This window comes from Ciconia boyciana, chromosome 5 (genome assembly GCF_034638445.1).
Source record: "Ciconia boyciana chromosome 5, ASM3463844v1, whole genome shotgun sequence".
NCBI lineage: Eukaryota > Metazoa > Chordata > Aves > Ciconiiformes > Ciconiidae > Ciconia > Ciconia boyciana.
The window spans coordinates 34186971-34208502 of record NC_132938.1 but is presented as its reverse complement, the minus strand read 5'-3'; the positions used below and the strand labels follow the sequence as shown (position 1 = coordinate 34208502).

At 37.6% G+C, this 21532-nt stretch overlaps 1 protein-coding gene across 3 annotated transcripts in view; it reads right to left on the bottom strand.

The window, feature by feature from the left end:
- The window catches only part of SLC7A2 (solute carrier family 7 member 2), a 60630-nt gene that overhangs the window by 10749 nt on the left and 28349 nt on the right, over positions 1-21532 (bottom strand). Inside the window, exons 1-7 of one of the 3 annotated variants that reach the window (XM_072862818.1) lie at positions 12301-12407; positions 11789-12179; positions 10384-10539; positions 6910-7075; positions 6204-6340; positions 5301-5523; positions 2631-2770 (exon numbers count right to left, since the gene is read on the bottom strand). In XM_072862818.1, coding sequence (XP_072718919.1) covers positions 2631-2770; positions 5301-5523; positions 6204-6340; positions 6910-7075; positions 10384-10539; positions 11789-12164 — 1198 coding nt within the window. In that variant the 5' untranslated portion in view covers positions 12165-12179; positions 12301-12407. Of the gene's footprint in view, positions 1-2085; positions 2223-2630; positions 2771-5300; positions 5524-6203; positions 6341-6909; positions 7076-10383; positions 10540-11788; positions 12180-12300; positions 12408-21532 lie in introns of those variants that run through there. The other 2 variants (XM_072862816.1, XM_072862819.1) reach the window with 2 other exon arrangements.

Sequence of the window (21532 nt, the reverse complement as noted above, 5' to 3'; positions counted from 1 at the left end):
TTCTGAAAACAAGACTGCTGTGTTACAGAAGTTTTATTTCGTCTGCGCGTCTCCTGTTCCAATGAAGGAAAGAAGACCATCCTGTTTTCTTTAATGATGGTGGATGTTCCTAAATCCAAGAAGTCATTTACAGGGTAGATTTCTGAACAGCTCACTGTTTTGCATGCTCAAAAGAGCATAGGTAAGCAAAACTGAGGAAAAGCAGAACCTACTATAACCTCATGTACAGTAGCTATATTTAATTTTTAATCCTAGCTTTGAAAGGCTACTTTGTAGCCCAGAATATTCTTTTACATTAGAACCAAACTGAAAAATGCCTGTAAGTTTCTGACTAAGAGAAAAAAAGACACAGTATCGCTTTTCCACCTCTCTTAATTCTACTCCAATTGTAAGAAACAACGGTAGATAAATTTATGGTGGAGAAACCTTGGACTGACACCAAACCATTTTGCTATGTGGAGAGTTTCACAATCGCATTTACCACATGTGAAAAGGTAAGTCACAGTAATAACATGTGACAATTGCCTCAGCTGTAGGCTTGACCTAGTAACTTTAATTAAGAGGCCAAACATCTAATCTCCTTAACGTTTCTTAAAGCTATGAAACTATCCATGCTACAAATGCATAGAAAAGTCAGATAATATAAACTGTTGCACACATCCATAACTATTCTGGCAAAACTATTTATGACAAGTTACCAAATATGCATCTTTTTAAAAACAGAAGAAGAAATTACTCCTTCTCCAGCAGTAGATAAAGCTGTCTTCAGGTGAGTTGCTGACACACCAAATTCCCCAAACTGTCTAAAAGCAGTCCAAGTGACAGCTGCTGCATAGCTATAGTCAGGGCTGTATAACTATATCAGTCAGTTTACCAGCTGGGTAATAAGGTTTTCTTTGCCCTCATCATTACTGTGATTTCAGAGAAAGGTGTTCATTTCATCCCACATAACTGCACTTCCAAATTATTATAGGGGAATATGTCAATATTATAAATTCAAATAATATAAAGTCAAAACAATAAAAGTAATTCTAAGCAATTTATTTGTACTCTGACCAAAGAAAAGGGAACTGATAATAATGCTTCATGTGGGAACTATCTGGACAATGACTATGCCTTCCTACATTACTGCCAAGTACACGGCACAAGCAGTTCCAGTCTTGTGGCATCTGAGGATGGCCCTGACTATAAATAATAATATTTTAGTCTCAGTTCTGAACCTCTTATTTGATATCAATTTTAGCCGGGGTTGCTAAATGTTATAAGGCATGTATTTCATATTTGAATTACTTTTAAGACTTATTTATTTGCCTTTGAGCTAAATACTTCTAGAGCTTTCACTTTTCCTGGGTAATTAGACATCCCACTGAAATGACAATGAAATTTGGGCACAACTACACGTGCCTGTGCAAGAAGCGTGGACAAAAGTGAAACAGTTGTATGTTAAAAATTTCTCTTTGTGAAACATTAAGAGTTGGCAACAGCTCCCAAAATGCTGCTTTGCTAAAATACATGTGGGCATGTATGTGCATATGTATATGTGCATACACACATAACCCCCCAACACACGTACATACCCCTCAACCACAATTTGGTAAGCCATTACAAAAACAGAATCCTTTTTCTTTAGAAGAAAATTTTAAAATCTTTGTATTTTACACAAAAGTTGATCCTGCTGCAAATGTAGATTTTTTTTTTCTCATGTCTCATAATAAAAAACGTGACAGTTATTTCCCCCCTTATAAATGTGATAAATATATAGGTGTACATCAGACAAAGAAACCCTGTAAGTAGAGCATCAGCCTAAGGGACCCAGATTAAGTAACAAACTTATTCACAATACAAGAGGCCAATATTTAAAAAAAAAAAAAAAATCATTTTGAATTCTGTGACATTAAGGACACCACCACCACCATGATTGGCATGATCTGGAGTTCTTACACCCTTTGATTACTCGGTAATTTTATTCCCATTGTACATGCAAGGGAAGTTAACAAGCAGCCCTTTTCAAAAATATAAAGTACCATGCACGTGCATAGAGTGTTTAAATCTCAGTTTTAAGTAACATGGGCTTTGAGAGCTTACCAGAGATGACCCCTGCTGTCAAGGTGGCAGAAACTGGTGCCTGCCTCTTACTCACTTTGGCAAGAAAACTAAAGAGTAAACCATCGCGTGCCATGGCAAACAGAATTCGGGGCAAAGGGAACATAGAGCCGAGAAGACTAGAACAGAAAAATGTATAGTTCAAATACAGGTTATTAAAAGCACAATGCTTTACTGGTAAACCCAACTACACAAAAAGAAAGCTTGGAAGAGTTAATGGGTTTAGATTTAGTTTTGGTTTAGGCTCTGTCTTGCTGCTCTTGGTTTTTTGTTTGGTTGACTGATGTCCTTGGTTTTGGGTTGTTGTTTATTTTGAACCTAGGCTTTGAAAGCACTTGAGATTAACCAACAAATACAAAATCTGTGGTAGAGAAAAGTTTTACTGGTAGCCTACTTTACCTGGCGACAATCAGATTTGGTCATTTCAGTCCAAAGCAAATCAAAGCTGCACAACAGTGGTTTATTTTCATATATGCAACATGTTTAGCAGTGCACCTTTCTTTACAAGGATCAACTCTTAGTCTCACCTGCTACTGCACCAGACGATAGAGTAGCAACTAGTGGGGTCTTCGTTTTGGAACTGATTTGAGCTAGACATTTGAAAAGCAACCCATCCTTCGCCATAGCATAGATTACACGTGGCATTGGGAAAATGGATCCAAGAAGACTGAGTAAAAAGCAAACACATGCAACATGGCAAACACAGTTCATGCAGAGTTGTATCATGGACAAGATAAACAATGTTAGGCATGTATAGAAACAAAATTTATGATTGTAAGACAAAACCAGAAAGCCCCATAGCCCAAGACACTACAGATCAGACACAAATAGAAATTTCTTTTTCACTGTAAAGTGGATTTTTATATTTTTTTTAGTTAATTTAGGTAATAGAATTGCTTCATCAGCGAGAATTCAGATTAGCAAAATAGCTCTTGCCATCACTGTAGTTCTTGGGTATTAGTGGACCAGGAACATATTCCAGGTCACACTAACTATGCAATTAAGCTTTAGTATTCCTGGAGAAAGTCTGTCAGTCAGCAGCAGCAAATCAATAAGCATTAGCAGCATCTCTTACACTCTACATTTCCATGTGAGGCTGCTATTAACAGTAATTCAAAGTAAGCACCATACAGTTATACTTGGGCACATTATTTCTTTCGATTAAAGCACCTCTAGCCAAGCTTCATTAAGATTGTTTCTTTTTTTTTTTAAGTAAAGCTAATTAATTTAGATTTGTTATTAGCAGAACACAGAAAGCTTTTAAATTGTTGATAACTTGAAGCTCTTTTTAAACATACTTCTTAAATTAGGTGGTTTCTTTCCCTCAAAGCGAAATAATTGCAATTAAGAAAACCAAAAACATTGAAAGGACAAAAGGCAAAATCATAGCCTGTATAACCTCTGCAGCAAGCACACCAGGTGAATGGTTGCCTTTCTTGCTTTAGGGAATGGACTAGATCACTTACAGAAGGCACAGCTTTTACATACCACAGATGCTAAGTACCTCCAGTAATGCTCGTGAGACACAAGCATTAAGGTAGACACACGAGAGAAGTTTCATTGCACATGAACTGATTTTGATATATGAATGTCCCTTCCAAAAAAGAATGTTTCCTATATCAGAGTGACGATTGATTTTTGAAATAGGGATACTGGTAAAATCCACTGCCAAATTTTTTGCTGTTGTGGCTTTGTAAAATTTATTTATCCTACCCCTCTTTAAGTACATTAATATAAATAACAGAAATATTAACAAACATCTTCACCCTGAGGAAACAAGTTCATGACATAACATAGTAAGAGATAACTATATGGACCAAAAGCAATGATCCCAACTTTTTTTCATAATTATACCTCTAAACTGAGGAATATGAAATACAATTTCCTTTGTTTTGTTCTAAACTAACATCAGTCAACAGACTGAAAGATTAACCTCTCCATATGAGTAAATATAATTCTTCAGAATACACTGGTAAAAGAGACCAGCAGTTCAAATTTCTGAAAAAGCGTTTTACCATCTCACTGCATTTTGTTTTCCAGTATTAATTTCTTTAAGCTAGTTTCTGCTTATATATCACTTTTACTATTTATCAATATAGAGGAAAAATTCAGTAAAACCCTCCAAAATGAGGGGACCATGACAACTAGGTAAAAAATAACTATAATCCCAGAATGAACTGTGTAACTGTAACATTCTTCAGTCAGCCCTACAATTCTTTTAACATCATTTCGGAACTATTTCCTTTTTCTATCCCCTTCTACATCAAAATATTCCTTTCCTTTCAATCATTGTCCACAGTCAGCATGCTCATCTTCTTCAGGCTAATGCTTACAGGGTTATCTCAGAGTACTGTTAGCATTAGTGCTTAAACAGGCATGTCGTTTTCCTTTGTGGAAAGGCAGATAGTATTCTTTACCACTGAAGGTCACGTAAATGACTCCTTACCTACATAAACTTAGGTACAAGATTGGCATCAGCATTTTTCTATCCCTAAATTCAACTATCAAGCAATGTTCTATCCTATGAAAGTTTTTATACCACATTACAATTGGGGTGTAATATATATGAACAGATACTAATATATCTCATGCCCTCCCTGATCTTATTAATCAAAATAACACGTTAAGTTAAGGTTACATCCACAGTTTCACAAAGGGGAATAAATGATCATATTTTCACAGCTATAATCTACATCTCAAATACCCACACAGAAACCACAGGAAAGGATGATGTCAGAAGACAGACTGGCTACTGGAGGAAAACAGGGACAGGCAACGAAGATGAGGAGTGGAGCTAATTAATCATCTCTTCAATTTTGCCTGCAAATACACAGAGCCCATAAAGCTGCTGAGTCATTGGGAGTGGACAGCAAGAAAGGACAAAATGGGTGAAGCTTATTTTATCAGTTAATAAAGATAACATGCAGGTCATATGTCTGAAAATACGTATTTTAATAAAAAAAAATTGGGGTAATAAGCCAAAGAGGTATAGTTCAATAACAATAGTTTAAAAAAGGAGCTTAAATTAATCCACCTACTGTGATCAATATCTGATTAAGTCTAAAACATGCTTACAATACTTATTGCTAATCCTTTGCATGAACTGAGCCTTCAAAAAGAACGCATGAACATATATTTAAATGTCATACATTATCCATCAGCTTTTCCCAATAAAATTAGTATTTCAATGTCTTTACCTTGTGGACAAAGCACAGAGGGATCCCACTGCTACAACATATTTCGCAGGACCCCATCCAACATATTCAAATGCTACTGGCAAAGGACTTTTCTCATCTAGTAGATAGTATGGCATCATAAGTGTCAGTGCAGCTGAAACCCCAAAATAGGCCATGAAGCAGACAAGCAGGGACACCACAATTCCTATGGGTATGGCCTTCTGAGGGTTCTTAACCTCTTCTCCTGAAAAAAGGGAAAAAAAATGCCCCACCAAAAATTCTTACTCATTTCCACCTTCAGCTTTAAAAGATAACATCAAAGACAAATCATTTGTTAATCTAAGCCATGGGAATCATATTTGTAATAGAAGTTTTAAAAATCTGTATAAAATAAGCTTAGTGACACAGAACAAAACTCCGTATTTTCTTGCCAGAAATATCATTAAAAAATAGAGGTAAACTAAAGGGCAAAAAATACATTCTATATTTAGAGTACTCAAAGCCCATCATTTCTAGTTATTTACCTGCAATTTATAAGTTCAATGTGCTCATTCCCTATCAGCCATATACAAGCCAGCCTTTAGGAGAGATACCTCATCTCAGAGAATTGTAAAAGTGAGCAGGTGATTAACATGATTTGGGCAGAAAAAATGTATACTAAGCACTTCCAAGACTTAGAAGGCAACAATTAATTTTTTTAGAACAGGAATAAAATAAGTAATATCTCCTCCTTCCTCCCAAAATGATAGCCACGTTCAGGAATGAACTCAGACTCATTCTACATGGACTGAAGGAGGTTTAGGAGAAAGCAAAGGACGAACAGTAGACAGATTGTTATGTCATTTGTGTGGGTATTTTTTTACAAAAAAAGCATGTTATATGTATATACTTATACACATATACACACACATATAAATACTATACCAGTTGTTGCAATGCAGTCAAATCCAACAAAAGCATAAAAACAGGTTGCAGCACCAGCCAATGTTCCTGTAAAACCATATGGCATAAAGCCACCACTCCCATATATACTTGTCACATTCTCACAGGATGAGCAATTCCTACAAAGAACAAAAATACACCAGAAAAATAACTTTTAAAAATTATTATTATTATTGATAGGACAAACACATGCATCCTTCTCCCCTACCACTCTGGAGAAACATGTTAAAATGCTTTTGTCAAGACGGAGTTCTGCTTTACAAAACTGCATGAGAAGACATTTTTATGTCAAAGCTTGTAAAAAAGACAAAAATAACAGTGAATGGAAGAATATCTGAATCAAGTAACTGTCATCTTACTGACTTTGCAGTTTGTGGCAAAACATATTAAAACACTAATGGTGTAGGCAACTCTTGGTGTCATACTCACATACTGCAGTTAATACATTACTTAAGGACGAGGAGCCAATAACCTCTCAAATGGCTACAGACAAGAGTATTGAAATAAGATGGGTTTTTTTAAGGAAACTACAAACAAGAAAATAAACCCCAATTCTTAAGGGAATAAAAAGTTTATCATTCCCAGCGACAGAGCTATCAGTTGATACAATACCTGCAATACCACAAAAGCAAGTATAACAGAAAATTGCTTGGAATATGAGCAAGTAAACTGATTAAAAAAAAATTACTCTGTTATTGCAGTAAGGTTTATGAGATATTCTTCACTTATTTTCCAGTTGTCAGCATCTCCTTTCACAAAACCAGAAATCATAACGAAGAGTAGGACCAAGATGTTAATAGCAGTGAAAATTTTATTCACCCAGGCAGATTCTTTTACTCCAAAAGATAAGAGACCTATAAAATAAAAATATTTTATAAATGTGAATGGTCCCTTAAAGTAATAAAATGGCATTTTAAAGAAGATATACATGTAAGTACTGTGAATAATATTAAAAAAACAGCACTAGATTTTATACTTTTAAAAAGCGGTTGCACAAATTTACTAGACTCTTTGACAGCATGGTGATAGGCAAGTGTATTGGAAACTACAAAACAGGAAGCTTCTTTAATTGTATTCTTTAAGTATTTAAAAGTACTTTGAGCAATTATTACTTTTCTGAGATTCCAATTCATATCTCTATTTTATGCGATGGAGCAAAAATAGGTACAAGAATTCTATGCTTAGCAAAAACAGACTGGTAGAATCTATTCCTTACAGAACAATTAGTCATTAGATTATTAAAATAATCAAAACTATTAGATTAATAACGTATTCTGTTCACTCTAAGTTTTTCAGGGCATATCCATCACAGAGGAAGAGTCCCATTTTCTAGCTCATTAATAAAACCTTTAAAAGAAATGCACGCCTCCTGTTCATAAACACTGATTCACAGAGATTCTAGAAAAAAGTCTGATGATACAAAATACACATGCCTTAAGTTTCAGAATAGTGCATTTAAACAATTGGAAAGTTATTCCATCAGGATCCTACTGTGTCATTAGATTTGTAACAACTGTAAGTGCACTAACAGTTTTATGGAAGAGCAGGCAGTGACCAGATCAGGAAAAATTAAATACATTGGGAAAGCTTCCACAGGTTCTTTGCACTCTAAGCGTTTCCACTAATATCACATACATGCTTTCCCTCATTATTTAGAGATTAAGTCTGAAAATTTTAAGCCTCTCAAGATAATGTCTAAAAAATTTCTGACTCCGCTAATGATACATTTGCTATCTTATCATAACTCAGAAGTTATCATATGAGCTACTCAAGTTTTCTTCACCAATGGCATTTTTATTGGAAATAGGTGTATGCTTGCTTTAGTTTAGTTTTTCCCAAGGAGGCAGTGTCTCAATCAGCCTAATGCAGTATGAAACATAGTATGTACATTTTTTTAAGTTGTTTCTGTAGGGAAAAAAAGAACACAAGCCAGATTTCTGTGGACTTTCCCTTGTACTTAGCACATAACATTTGCTGTAAAACATAATCTGCTACTCCTATGATTCAGCTTTGCGCAGCTCAGAATCCAATTACTCAGCCTACACAGCCCTAAGCCATCCCCACTGCCCCTCCTCTCAGCAGCGGTGAATTCCAGCCAGTTAATTCACTGGTGGTTTGGCTGAGAGACCTGGAGAGATAATTTGCAGTACAAGTGCAAGAGAAGTGAAGAAGGAATGATGGTGAGGAAGAAAAGACAGGACAAATGAAAACTCAGGAGCAGTGGAGAACCACAGAAGAAACATTTCCTCTTCTATCAAGAATCTCTGCTACTGATGTTAGGAAGCAGCAATGGCAATGAAGAAAACAGATATAAGATGGCAGCAACTACACTAGCATTTTATAGTTTGGTTTCTGGGGTGCTCTGCTTTTCAAAAGGTTGTTTTTTCCTCCTTCCTTTGGAGGAGGTGAAAATTAAAGGTCCATTCCAGCTATACCAAATTCAGTCCCATCACTCCTGAAGACATAAGGGTCTGAAATGGTCCTACAGGCAACTTTGAACCACAAGCCTGGCAAGATGCTGGACTAAACCTTGCCTAGTAAACTCCCTGATCTTCCTAAGTGCAGACACAGGGGCCTCAGCACCAACTGTTAATGCTGATAATTCACAAAGTAGGTTCTGTTTGCAAGCATGAAATTCTTCTGAATCTCAAGGCATTTATTTTTAAAACTTCTACAAAATTAATGCATTTGAATAACATTCTACTCGTAAAATTGTACAGTTAACTTCCTCAAGATTCCACTCTACTTTTGCTACTTTCTTGTGGCTTACATTAGTGACCATATGACAACCACCTCAAAAATTTTGGGTAAAATGTCAGGTAAAATTTCTGGAAGTATGCGAGTTGAGTGAGCTTGGGAATACCTACACTGCAATGTGACTCACAGTGTAGGTACATCCTAAATCTTTTAAATAATGTAGGTCTCAAACATTTTTCAGTTAGGGACTTCAGCATGTTACGTATTTTTTGTTCTCTGCTTTCTTCTAGTAAAACAAACAAAACCAAAAGAGGCAGAAGGAAGAAATGAATTGAAGATAGAAGCACAGCCATAAATTAAGGCTTACTACTGTAGGAACTCATGGTTTTATGTACAGAGACCTAATAAAAGCTTAGGATGCACTGGCCACTCATTCTAGCATTAGGAGTTGAATGGAAATGTTTTCCCAAGTAGTGAGTCCAAAAAAGCTCCTTGTAACAGAATAAGAGAACAGATTACACCCATATAACATCAGTTTCACTTTCCAGAGAAGAAGAGCTCCTGCTTTTATTTGATCTAAAGAGAGACGGAACACAACAAATATTTGAGATATGGGTAAGACATCTACTGAATACTGAAATGCTTCTAGTTCTGGCTGAAAACAAACTATACACTTTAAAATACACATACTGCTTCCTGCTCTCCTGGTGGCAGTAAGAATGTTTCCTTGTGGAAAGCAATTGCTAAATGCAAACATGCAAATAAGTTGCAGTATTTTTGAGCTTTCCAATCCTTCAAAAAGCTGGTGTCAATTTTTGTGATTTAAAAACATGATACATGAGTAAAGATATAAAAGAAACAGAACTGAGTGGAGTAGTCATGAAAGGTTTACTCAGGTTTAAAACCAGTCTGTTGGGCCGTGCCAGTACCTTGGAGTGCCCTTTAGCTCAAACCAGTTCTAGGCTAGACAACTCTTTTGAAGACTTAAAAAGGGGAAAGTTATTTTATACTGAATAAGTTAACAAATTAGAGGGGAAAAAAACCCTTACAAATACCCACTACATACACAATATGTGATTTAAGGGGAGCATATCACATTACCAAACTACCGAGCTTAACCTCAAGGTCCCTCTGAAAGCATTTACCAGTGATAAAGCCATAAAAAACACACAAAACTGTATAATTTTCCTCTTATCATCAATCTGTATCATGGGTTTTATAAAAAAGTACTGACAAGTGATTATTTCATGTCTCAGCTTAAAAAAAAATATATTCTTCTGAATATTAGCTGAAAATTAGATTATATAAATTCAATTCCCAGAGTCATTGTGCCAATACACATCTAAACATCTAGGACATTACAAAAGTATTTCTGATAAAACACAAACTACAATTTAGCATTTCTGTCTGTAAGAAACACTCTGACACCCCAGCCACCATAAATGAAGCCATCTATGGGTCTTACCTGATAAAAGCAATATAAGGAATACAGCAAAGAAGTCAGGATACTCTGCTAGCCCAGAGTAATTCATTTTGAAGTAGGTTCCGAAGAAATGACCAATCTGTTTTCCAAGAAGTTCATCAAAGGTGCCACTCCAGGCTCTTGCTACGCTTGATGTACCTTCATAAAATATAAGCATGTTTAGGGTTTTGCATACATACGAGGATACAGTACTTCTACTGAAAAAGAAATAAAATTAAGCATGGCGCTACTTGCATTTTAAAAAGAAGAGCTTGTGCTAAAACAGTGATTTTTTTTGCCAAGGGATTTTAAAATTATAGAATTTTTCTACATAGTTAAATGATAACATATTGCTCTACAACTAAAATATACAAATTTGTACCTCATTTATTCCCAAAATATTGCAGAAATTATTTCTGTATCATTTATATTTTATGTCATCCTGGAAGACACTTATTTCTAAAGTTACAATATGGTATATGTTAAACAGTATAAATCAATGTAAGAAAGCAGTTGAAGAAAGAACATGAAGGAAAGTTTGTTCACCTGGAAGTAAAGCAAAAAAATCACTAGGAAGATGTATATTGCTGGAGGCAGTATTTAAGACTAATACTCTCCTCTGGTAAAGCATGTATGTGGCCACAGCTAAATACAACCTTGTTTTTACCACTCTCCTATCATGAAATACACTTCAATACAATACTTGGGCATATTGATTTTGTAGTGATTTGGGCAACAGTCCTGTAGTTAGGTATACATATACATATACAGCTAGGCATGCTTATACACAACATAATGGATGCTTGTAACACATACCTCTGGAAGAAAACATTTTTTAATCAAAAAACATAGTCTCTGCTAAAGCCCTGAAATAGTTATTTGAATATCTGCCATATAAGCATTGATTTTATTCAGATCTGGTCAACTTTGTATTTTATGGGATTACATGATAGGACACCATTTAATTAGCATGAGGTTATAGTTAACAAGTTAGTACTTAAACTTCATGACTTTCTTGGGGTCCCTGTAAATGTCCCTGCTGTGTATATTCAGAAAAAAAATGCTTATTGATTTTACTGAAATTATTCTTGCTGACCAAAGACAGCAAAGAAATCCTGTTTATTCTTGTGCATCATCACTGAACTGTCTGACACAATTTTCATACAAGCTATCAGTCCATGCTGCTGAAGACAGACTGTTTGCAAAAGCATCTTGCAAAAAATCTGTTTACAATGGTGATGCACAGGAGGAAACAACCTAATTGAATTACCTTGATTATTTGATCCCAGCAGGAGTAAAAAGCAATAGTAGCTAAGTACAGAGACAGAAAAGAAAGACAGACCCAAATCCGTATATTGTATCTGCTGTCTCAGAAACTCTTCAGACCTGTGTTTGTTCTTAAGCTTACCTATAACATAGGATAAAATGAGATTCCAACCAGTGATAAAAGCCCACAGTTCACCGACAGTTACGTAAGTATACAAATATGCAGAGCCAGTCTTGGGAACGCGAGCACCAAACTCAGCGTAGCAGAGCCCTGCCATCACAGATGCCAGTGCAGCAATGAGGAAAGAAACAACGATGCTAGGTCCAGAATCGGATTTGGCTACTTCTCCAGCAAGGACATAAACACCAGCACCAAGGGTACTTCCTACTCCCAGGGCTATAAGGTCTACCGTCGATAAGCATCGGCACAACTTGGAGTCCTCAAGACTTTCACCACCGACGTTCTTCTTCCGCACCAGACACCGAACAAAGGACAAAGCTGGTCCACAGGGCAACATGGTGCATGTAGAGCTCTGAAATAAAATAAATCATTATAGTACATAAAAGGTATCATGGATATTGTTGAAAAATAACTAAAAGAATTTTGCATATTTGCATAAATATGCATCTTTGCATAAAGAATGTTAATCATACCTAGCAATTTATATATTTACACTCTTCTATGACATTAAATAAGCTGGCATGTGCTTTTTCCCCAGGACACATATTAGGGATTCAGTATTCCTAGTTTTGTATTTAGCACTTATTTTCCCAGGAAAAGATATCCATTATCTTCAGGTTTACTACACTGCTGTAAAAAAGAAGAAATTGTTTCTATTTATCTGCTGATGGCCACTTCTTAACTGTTTCTAAAACAGAACCAGAACAGACATCTATTATCTCATATATCATAAGGACTTTTAAGATAAGGATCAGCACCAACATAAATAAGGACTTTTAAGATCTAAAATTCCAACACCAAGGCTATAAACACCAAAAGCTTTAAAATATAGCCTTCTGACAGAGCCAATGCAATCTCCTTTTGCCTTCAAATACATGACTTTTGCCTTTAGAATTTGCTTCAGTAAAAACTCCTTGAAAGCAGATTAAAATAGTGTTTCTACTCCCTCCCACACCAATGAAGTTTCCCAGAACTAATTATCTTTACAAGAAATCTTCTACAACTCCTCCTGACAATCATCTAACAAAACCTGATGGGATAACTGCTCATCCCATGCCAATTGCAGTTCTTCAATATTCTGAATGCACGTCACAGTGTGGGGTGTGATCAGCTCTTGCACACAAGCTCAGATTTTGTGACTAGCTAGGTCCTGGAGGCCAGCAGGTGGGCAGCGCTTCTCTGGCCTGTGATACGGCTGCCTGCTAGGAGGAACAGCAGTGAGCCTGCTTCCCAACTGAAAAAAATGATAGTTGAGGGTCCAAAGCATTTGCTTGGGAGGCAGGACACAGGCATCCCATAGAAAATAATATCTCAAAGAGGCAGCATTAATGTACAAGTTCTGTCTGTCTTTATTTGTTTGAATTGTATTGTTGATGACTAAGAGTTTGGTAAGAATTAAGCGATACTATCTGCCATCTCCCCAAACTGATGTTTGTCTTTGCAACTCATACCATAAGTATCTATACTCTGCTCATGATTTGTTAAGTGGAACCCTCCTGGGAACCAAGAATCTTTTTCATTTAGATGAAGATATTCTGCTAATAGATTCCTCCCCCGTCTGTATCAGTTTCCTAGACCAGTAAAGGGCATTTCTACTCACAGTAGTTCAATCCACTAACAGCAATGACTTTGCATCAAGATGGATAGCTCACTTAACAATGTCTGATCCTAGAACAAAGAGTCAGAAGCAAGAGAACTGCCATCCTGATACGAGATTGCTTGAAAAAAATCCCCTTGGGTATGAAAAAGAAAAAAAGAGAGAGATCTCTGTGCAGAAACACTTTCTTCCTATTCCTGCAATAGTTCCCCAAGTACATTCAGACATGCCACTTCAGTCTTCAAAGAGCATTCTTAAAAAAAAAAAAAGAAGTCTCCATTCCCTTTCAAGGAAAGGGAAGTTGATAAAGGATAGTTAATGGAATTGAATAGCTCTGGGCAGTGATGCTTAATGCCCATTAGAAAGGTGATAGCTTCCTCAGGACAGTGGAAGGAGGCAAGACAGGCAAGTTTCCAAAGCTCTGCTGCAATTAGGCAGTCCTTTCAGCCCACCAGACTCCCAGAGATAAGTATCTGCCCATGGTACGTAGACTTCATCCACTGAGGAGATTTCACACATCAGCTTCAGAACTAAGATGATGTGCAAGTCGGCAGACAGAAGAGATCCATAAGCTCTTCTGAGGGGAATCAACATTGAACTGTTCAGGCAAAATCCCCTGCTGTAGCTCCTGAACTCTTCAGTAAGAGCAGCCTTTCTTTGGGCCTGAGGCTGAGGCACTCCACTCCCCCAAAGCCAGGTTTGTCTATCCTGGGCTGTACTTTGACAAGGATTCCCAAGGCCACTATGGTTTTTTTCCATAATGACACTTCTGAAGCTGTAGCAATCACTTAGGATGTTATATTAATATACTCATTAGGCTGTAGCCCATGTCTACAGGCAGCAATGCTCTTGTGACTCCATGCCCTTCCCCTTAGCAATTTCAATGTTGCAGAAACATGGCATTTTTTTTAAGGAATTATTTCCCCCAACCCCCAAATGATAGTTAATTTGGTATTTCATTAACAGGAGAAACTACTCTGGCAGATGTTGTTCTCAGAACACTAAACAGTTTCCAACACTTTTGTTATTCAAATGGCATCTCAGATTGCTCTGCTCCTTTGCAATTTGGGACAAGTCCTGAAGGTTGTAAAGTCATCTATGGCAGTGGCCAGGTGGGTGATACCATGGTTTTCTCTGCTGAGAAGGAATTCTTGTGACAAAATAGGAGGGTTTCTTCTTCTTTCTCTGATTCTTGTGGAGAGGAGAGGAGGCTGGTTCTTGCTAGCCACAAGCCAGTAAGATGAAACACCTGTTCTGACTTAAACCCACCCTTTCTTCTTTAGCGTTTAAAAACTGGAGCACAACCAAAGACAAGGTTCAAGATACAAACTTTGTGTCTGTAGGGAAAAAAAAAAATCTCATACGCATGAGAAACGTATCTTTTTAGGTATATCCATCCTAACATGGACCTGATGAACACACATCCTTTTACGACGACCACTGCAATCCAGAACGTCTTATGCCGTTTCCTGTACTTACTATGCACATATGCATAATAAACCATGTCTGAGCACTGCTTCACAGCTTCTGTTGCTGTGGTGTACCAAGTGCAGAGCATTACCTCAACTTGGCCCCCTTTCAGATTTGGCTGAGACATCCCAAGACTCTGGTACTGATCGCTTCATACTCGATAGGAAGGTGCAGCAGGAAGAACTAATGAGCTTATGAGGATATTTGGTCTCCACACAGGACCAAATGACATAGGTAAGTGGTGACAAAGTGTCTTCAGAAATCACGGACAAGTGCAGCCTTTTTCTGAGATGTCCCTTGTAAGACAGATCCTTTAACACATTACCCACTGCAAGACAACAGCCTGGACTCTGACTCAACGCTGACGTGTGCTGACTCACAAGCACAGCTTATCGTAACACTGGCTGAGCACGGATCATGCTCAAATACTAACCTGCAGAAGCAAAGAAGGTAACAGCTGGGTGTGCCTTTTGGTGGCAGCATTGTCATAGACAAGCTTATACTGACTGCAACCACACACTCTTAAAAAGGGTCTTACTCCTGTGCCGGCGTGATTGGGCAAATCTCACGGTTTCCTTTTCTGTTGATCTTTAGGACAGAGAGGAACATGAAGTAGGGTAAGTGAACACGGAAAAAAATGATCTCTCCTACTTTTTGACCACCAGGTCTCAGTATTTTCCTAATTGCTCCTTTTTACTTCCTCCTTTCCCCGTTGCAGTCTAAGCCTGCCTTGTCCTAGCAGACCACTGTGGCCTCTGCTTTGTCTTTGCCTCTGCTGCCATAAGCTCCACCAGCAGTGGCCCGGGCCCCTGCTGAACGTCCTGCACAGCTGATGAGCACTGGCTCTTCTCTGAGCCTTCCTGGGGAGGCACACTTGACAGCTTGGAAGTGGGGTTTTTGGTAATATTTTGGGTAATCAATCAAGAAGGAAGTGAGCTCTTTTAATGCTCTGCTGCTGACAGAGCTCACAGTGCTTCTGAGGCATCTCTGAGGCTCCTGTCCTATGTTTCTTAGAGCAGGCTTGGATACCTGCCTGCCTTTGAACAACAGCGTTAGGCATCTAGCCTGAACGTGCCATCAGTCAGGGTGGGCTGAGTTGTTCATGCAGTTTAAACAGAGTAAAGATTGAATCCTGAGCTTATACAGAGTTTAAGCATAGGAAATTAGTGATAAGAAACCAAAAAGGAAAATGCCCTTGCATTCGCCAACAGCGTGCAGTTATTTCTAATTAAGGTGAGGAGCAGACCCAACCTGTTGTTTCTCCCATGCATTCAAACCTGTGCTAGGCTCCGCTTCAGTGAAGTCTACTATACAGAGACATTTGTCACAAGCAAACACCTGTGAAGTCCATTTGTCACTGACCTTGGCATGTTCCTTTTGCTGTGTACAACTGAGGTGGCAGCTCTCTGACTCTGCATGTGCTGGGTCACTGCACTTCTGAAGCCTCTTTTGAACTAAGTTTTTCTTTAGCTACAGATTACTCTATAACACAGAATACGCCTCCAACAGTCCTCCAAAAAAGAGAAGCCCCAATTCAACTGCCTTAGACTTGAGGACCAATGTTCAGCCCATATTCAAGCCTCCTCCTTCCTTGAACGCATTCCTAGAAAGAATTGCAATGCCATCCACATTGCAGTTTACAGTTTTACCCCTTCAACTGCATCCAACAAAGAGACAGGCAGGACAGGAGGACTTAGTTTAGACAGGAAAGGAGTTGGACAGAGCTATATAACATAGGGGGGAAAAAAACCCCAAAGCTTCCTCATGTCTAATGGACATTCACAGTATTTGTCAGAGTACCTGAATAAGCACAGATACTTCTCCAATCCCTTTTGTTCTTTATTGTCTTGGGTTTTTTTCTCTACAGTAGCTGCTGATAGACCCTTCTTAATTTCTGTCTTTCCTGGCCAGCTGTAAACCAGATAATTTACTGCTTGACAACCATGCATCTGAACGCTAACCCAAGAAGATTAGTTCAGCCTTATAATTCATACCAGCTCTTCTATTCAGATGGATGATCATGAACATTTAATGGTCGTCTATTGTTAGCCCTCTTCTAGCAGGAAAAGTTTGGTGTCAAAAAACTTGTAACTAGAAACACAACGCAAGGGACAAAGTCTCCATCTGCAAAGTTCGTATTCATCTTTAAAATTGCTTTGACTGCTTCACAGTCATGTAAATTCTACCATTTTTGCAAAGTGTTTTCCATGTAAAAATAACCTAACAGCCTCCTGCCCCAAAACAAAGCACAAACAATAGGTGGATATTGGAGCAAAAAAGTAACTTATATCATGTATCACCACACTCTTCCATTAAAATAACATTTTAATTTAATTACGTGTAATAAGTGGTTCACGTTAGTACACATCAAACCCAAACTGCAGGTGGGAAAACCCAAAGTTTTGCTGCAGTTGCCATTCAACTTTTCCTACAAAATCTTCTGTTAAAAGCTCTAATAAAAAGATAAAAATCTCATATGGAAAGCAACTGTTATAAAGCAATATAAAACATCTGAAAGCTTTAATACTGTTATTGAGATGTATGTTTAAAGATTCCTGAGGCAAAAGTAACTTAAAGATATTTTACTTATAACCTATTTTGTTGAGCTATTATTATATATTATAATATACTATAAATTTTAGGTGCGGTAGTTTAACATTTTAAACAGCATATCAATTAGGGAGAAAATACTCCAATAAGTTTGTAACATATTGAAAATGGGAAAATATAAATATATACTGATTATATACAGATTAATTTAGAGCCTTCCTTCAGCCTCATTTTCCTGAAAAAAACTGTAAAAGTTTATATTTTATATTTTCCATCTGTAGAATTTATGAGAAAATTTTTGTTTGCTCTTAAGTACATTTAGCCTTATTCAAAATTGCAGTATTGCCTTGATTAGATCTAGTGCAGTAATATATGAAAGTAAAAGAATTCAGAGATGAAGCAAAACTAGGTATAGGCTACTATTTGTGTGTGTGTATACACACATGCACAGACAATACATGATTTTACTGCAAGTGTCCTAAAAGTTGATGTTGTGCCAAAGACTTTCACAAAACTCCTAATGTCTTGGAATATTCAAAGTAGTGTATTTAAATAATACTTAAAGCCCTAAAATTGGAAAGCAGCGCCTGTAACAGAAGTCTAATATGTATAAAACGGAAAAGGAAAGCTTTATCATTCAAAAGCAGAAACACCTTCCAGGCAGACTGGGAAGGAAAACATAAATTGCATCTTCTATATATGACCACTGTAATTTGCACTTTGTCAGAGACACAATAATGCTGTAATGTAAACTAAATGTAATACTGCATACCACAGCTCTTGCTACTCAAAAAGCACATATGTTAAAGGCAAAGGTTCCTATGATAAGCTACATTGCTTTCAGGCAACTTCTTTCAGCAGTAAACTTCATTACAAACCTGATTCAGAGCAACTTCTGCTGGGCAAACTTCTACTCCTCTTACCCAGTCCCGAACTTCTGCCATCTTAAATGGAAGAGTAATGACGGAAAGTGATTTTATTAAAATATTTGCTTTAAAAGTCAGCTCTAGGTGGTGTGAGAGCTGTTGGTGCTGAGGGGTGGAGGCTCGGCAGCCCGGGTGATTGGAGGACTGCGAGCCCGCCAGCTATTTGCCCAGCTAAGGCAGGGAGGGAGAGAGAGAAAGTCTTGCTGCTGTTCAGATAAATCATACCCACTCTCTTCATGACACCAAATCCAGCTGGAATGCCGTTTTCTACATTTAAACACACTTATGCGCTTGCATATAAAACGCACACTGTTGTGAGGGTACGCGCCACACACCCACCAGGGACTCCTTTTACATCCTGAAGGAAAAGCAAAAATGTGGATGTCAAACTTGGTCTCCCACTGTGAAAGCAAAGTCTTCCCAGCTTTCGCGTTCACTCCCCTTGTGAAAAATAAACTGGCTTTGAAGCATATTGAAGGATACTTTGCAACACTTTGAGACCTGAATCCAATACTGTAGCATGAAAACTACTTTTGCTGAGTAAATTTTACAAGAATATAAATAATTTGGACGGTATTGCTGTGGCTAGAAACAACACAGAAGAGAGCATATTTACAGAGTCTGGTTAGAGCCCATTCTGTTGAACTGGGGTAGATGCACCATATATCTTGATTCTCCTTTATATATGACTTGAAATGTAAAAATGCTGAAGACTGGAATTAGAACAGTCCAAATATTCCTGTGACACAACCAATAAATAACCCTCAGTTTCCTAAAAATTAGCTTCCAGAATAAACCAAACCCCAATGGATAATATACAGCTGTATTTTTATTACTTCTAACGGCAGACAACCCCACCCCAAACATGTAGTAGCATTTCCAGTAAACATTATTCACGGCATATTTTTTTCCCTTAAAACACTTGTGTTTCACTATCTCTCTTTTTGTTCAGAGAACACTGAAAATATGAATCTTGCTGAGAAAAGGCCTATGCTTTTCATAATTAAAAAGTCTTTCCTAAGAAAATATGGAGAAAAACACATGTAGCGTGGCAGCCCCCTGCAACTTGCTCTCAGCTTTTAGTTTTCCCTAAGTGTAAAGTCTGCCAGTGCTGCAGGAGCACAGAAGGCTCCTCTTCCTTCCCTCATGAGAAGTCCTGCTTCCTGCAGCCACACGCAAGGGACGAAGACAGCCTTTCCTCGGCTCTCCCAGATCCGAGGAGAAATGCCTCCAAGAAGAGTGTACTCCATGGGGGTGGGCTGTATTTCAAGACCACAAGTCCAGGTGTCATTTCTTACATTATCCAAGGCTATTCCTTCCTTAAAGTGCAAAAAGGTGTAAAGATAAAAGGTCTTGTTCATTGAAGCTCTAATGATAAGAATACTCATTCTTCCTCTTGTGCTGACCTCATCCTTGTTAGATATGAGCTTTATCTCTTTTGCAGTTAGTACCAGTCAGAAGACAGAAACAAGAAGTTATGCTAGAGGTGCAAGCTGCTAAGCACGTTTCTTGTGTGGAAGTATATGGAAATTACTTTTAAGGAGCATCACTTTCAACCGTGACATCGAGGCATTTTTTTCCCAAACCATCACCCTCTAGCAAGTCCGTGAACGATCTGATAATTACTTGCGTGGATTTTAGCTGACATCCTCAAGGCCAGTTCTGAATCATTTACAACCATGTAGATCCATTAGGAATTCTTGTTAATGCATAAATTAAGTGATTTATTGCTTAATCATGGGAAAACATCCCTTCCACTTTAAAAAAAAGTAGAAGCTGTAATTGCTTCATAATCTGCTGAATACAGAGACTCCATTTCTACTCGACTTCTAAAAGCTAGCCTTCCTCAGGCATACTGTTCCCACAGTATCAGGGCAGGATACCCCCACAGAAAAGCTGAGTGTGAGGCTAGCCTGGCGTTGGTGTTCCGCTTCGATCGCTTTCTGGTAGACTCCTGCCAGGTTAATGGTGATGCACTGTACTGGGCTGATCTATGAACTTATGTCACTCCTGGAGCTGGAACCACTGTCTGGGGTATCACCATATGTAAATAATTCCCAAGTGGCTTTATTAAGTTTTTAATAAAAGACAGTTTAGCAGGTCAAAGCAAAAAAAACCCCAAAATTAACAAACCAAAATCAACCACCCCCGCAAAAACCACAAACAAAAAAGCAAACCTTGACAACTACTGTCAACTTCTTTCTAAATGTGGCCATAGAACTGAAGGCTATGCAGGCCATATAGATGTGATCATAACAGGGACATGGGCCCAAATTTAAACAGGGGAATTGGAATTCTGTATTTCCAGGAAGGTAGAACAAGCTTAAGAAAGTAGTTTAATTTCAAATTTGCATTCCTGTAAACATATTAATTCCCTATAATCATGGTTCTTCCTATAGCATCTATAAAATATCTATAAAATATTTTATGGACATTTTATATACATGCATTGTTTGCATTTGTATGTACACACATTTCAAAATCTTTTGCACTGTGCAGAATTAACACAGAGCCATCCAGGACATGTTGTCATATTCACAGAGCAAGACAAACAATTCTTGGTATTAAACGCACAAACCTGGTCAGACTGAAGCCAACAGCAAAATTCCAAATTATACCTTTGGGGTCAAGATTTGATTCAAAATAAGGACTTTGAATCAGGAAACAGGAAGAAGCAGACAGTAATGACAGAATGGACTAACCCTTCTTCTCCCAACAATACACAACAACAACACCACAAGGATTGTTCACACTTTTCTACAATAAATATTTTAGGGGTGTCACCTTTTTTCCTGGATCTTTTTTCACTACCCATTGCAATCTCTAGCACTCTTTCAATTTATTCACTGTACAATTAAGAAGAAAAAACCCTACCACTCTTATTATTTCACAGTAGAGCACCATCACTACATCTTTCATGGATTTACTCCCCAAGCAGAATAGAAATGTAATCATGCAAATGATTTCTCTAGTTTAAGTTTGTCTGCAAGTGCCATAACATACATCGCAATCACGATATTTAACTACTTTATCTAATATACAGCATAAAACAATCCAGTGAATGTACCATAAGGTTTCTAGAGTTTGCAAAAATACACTTCCAGTACATCTCACTGAAAACTGGAAAATGAGCAGTTATTTATTCATCCATGTAACCGCAGC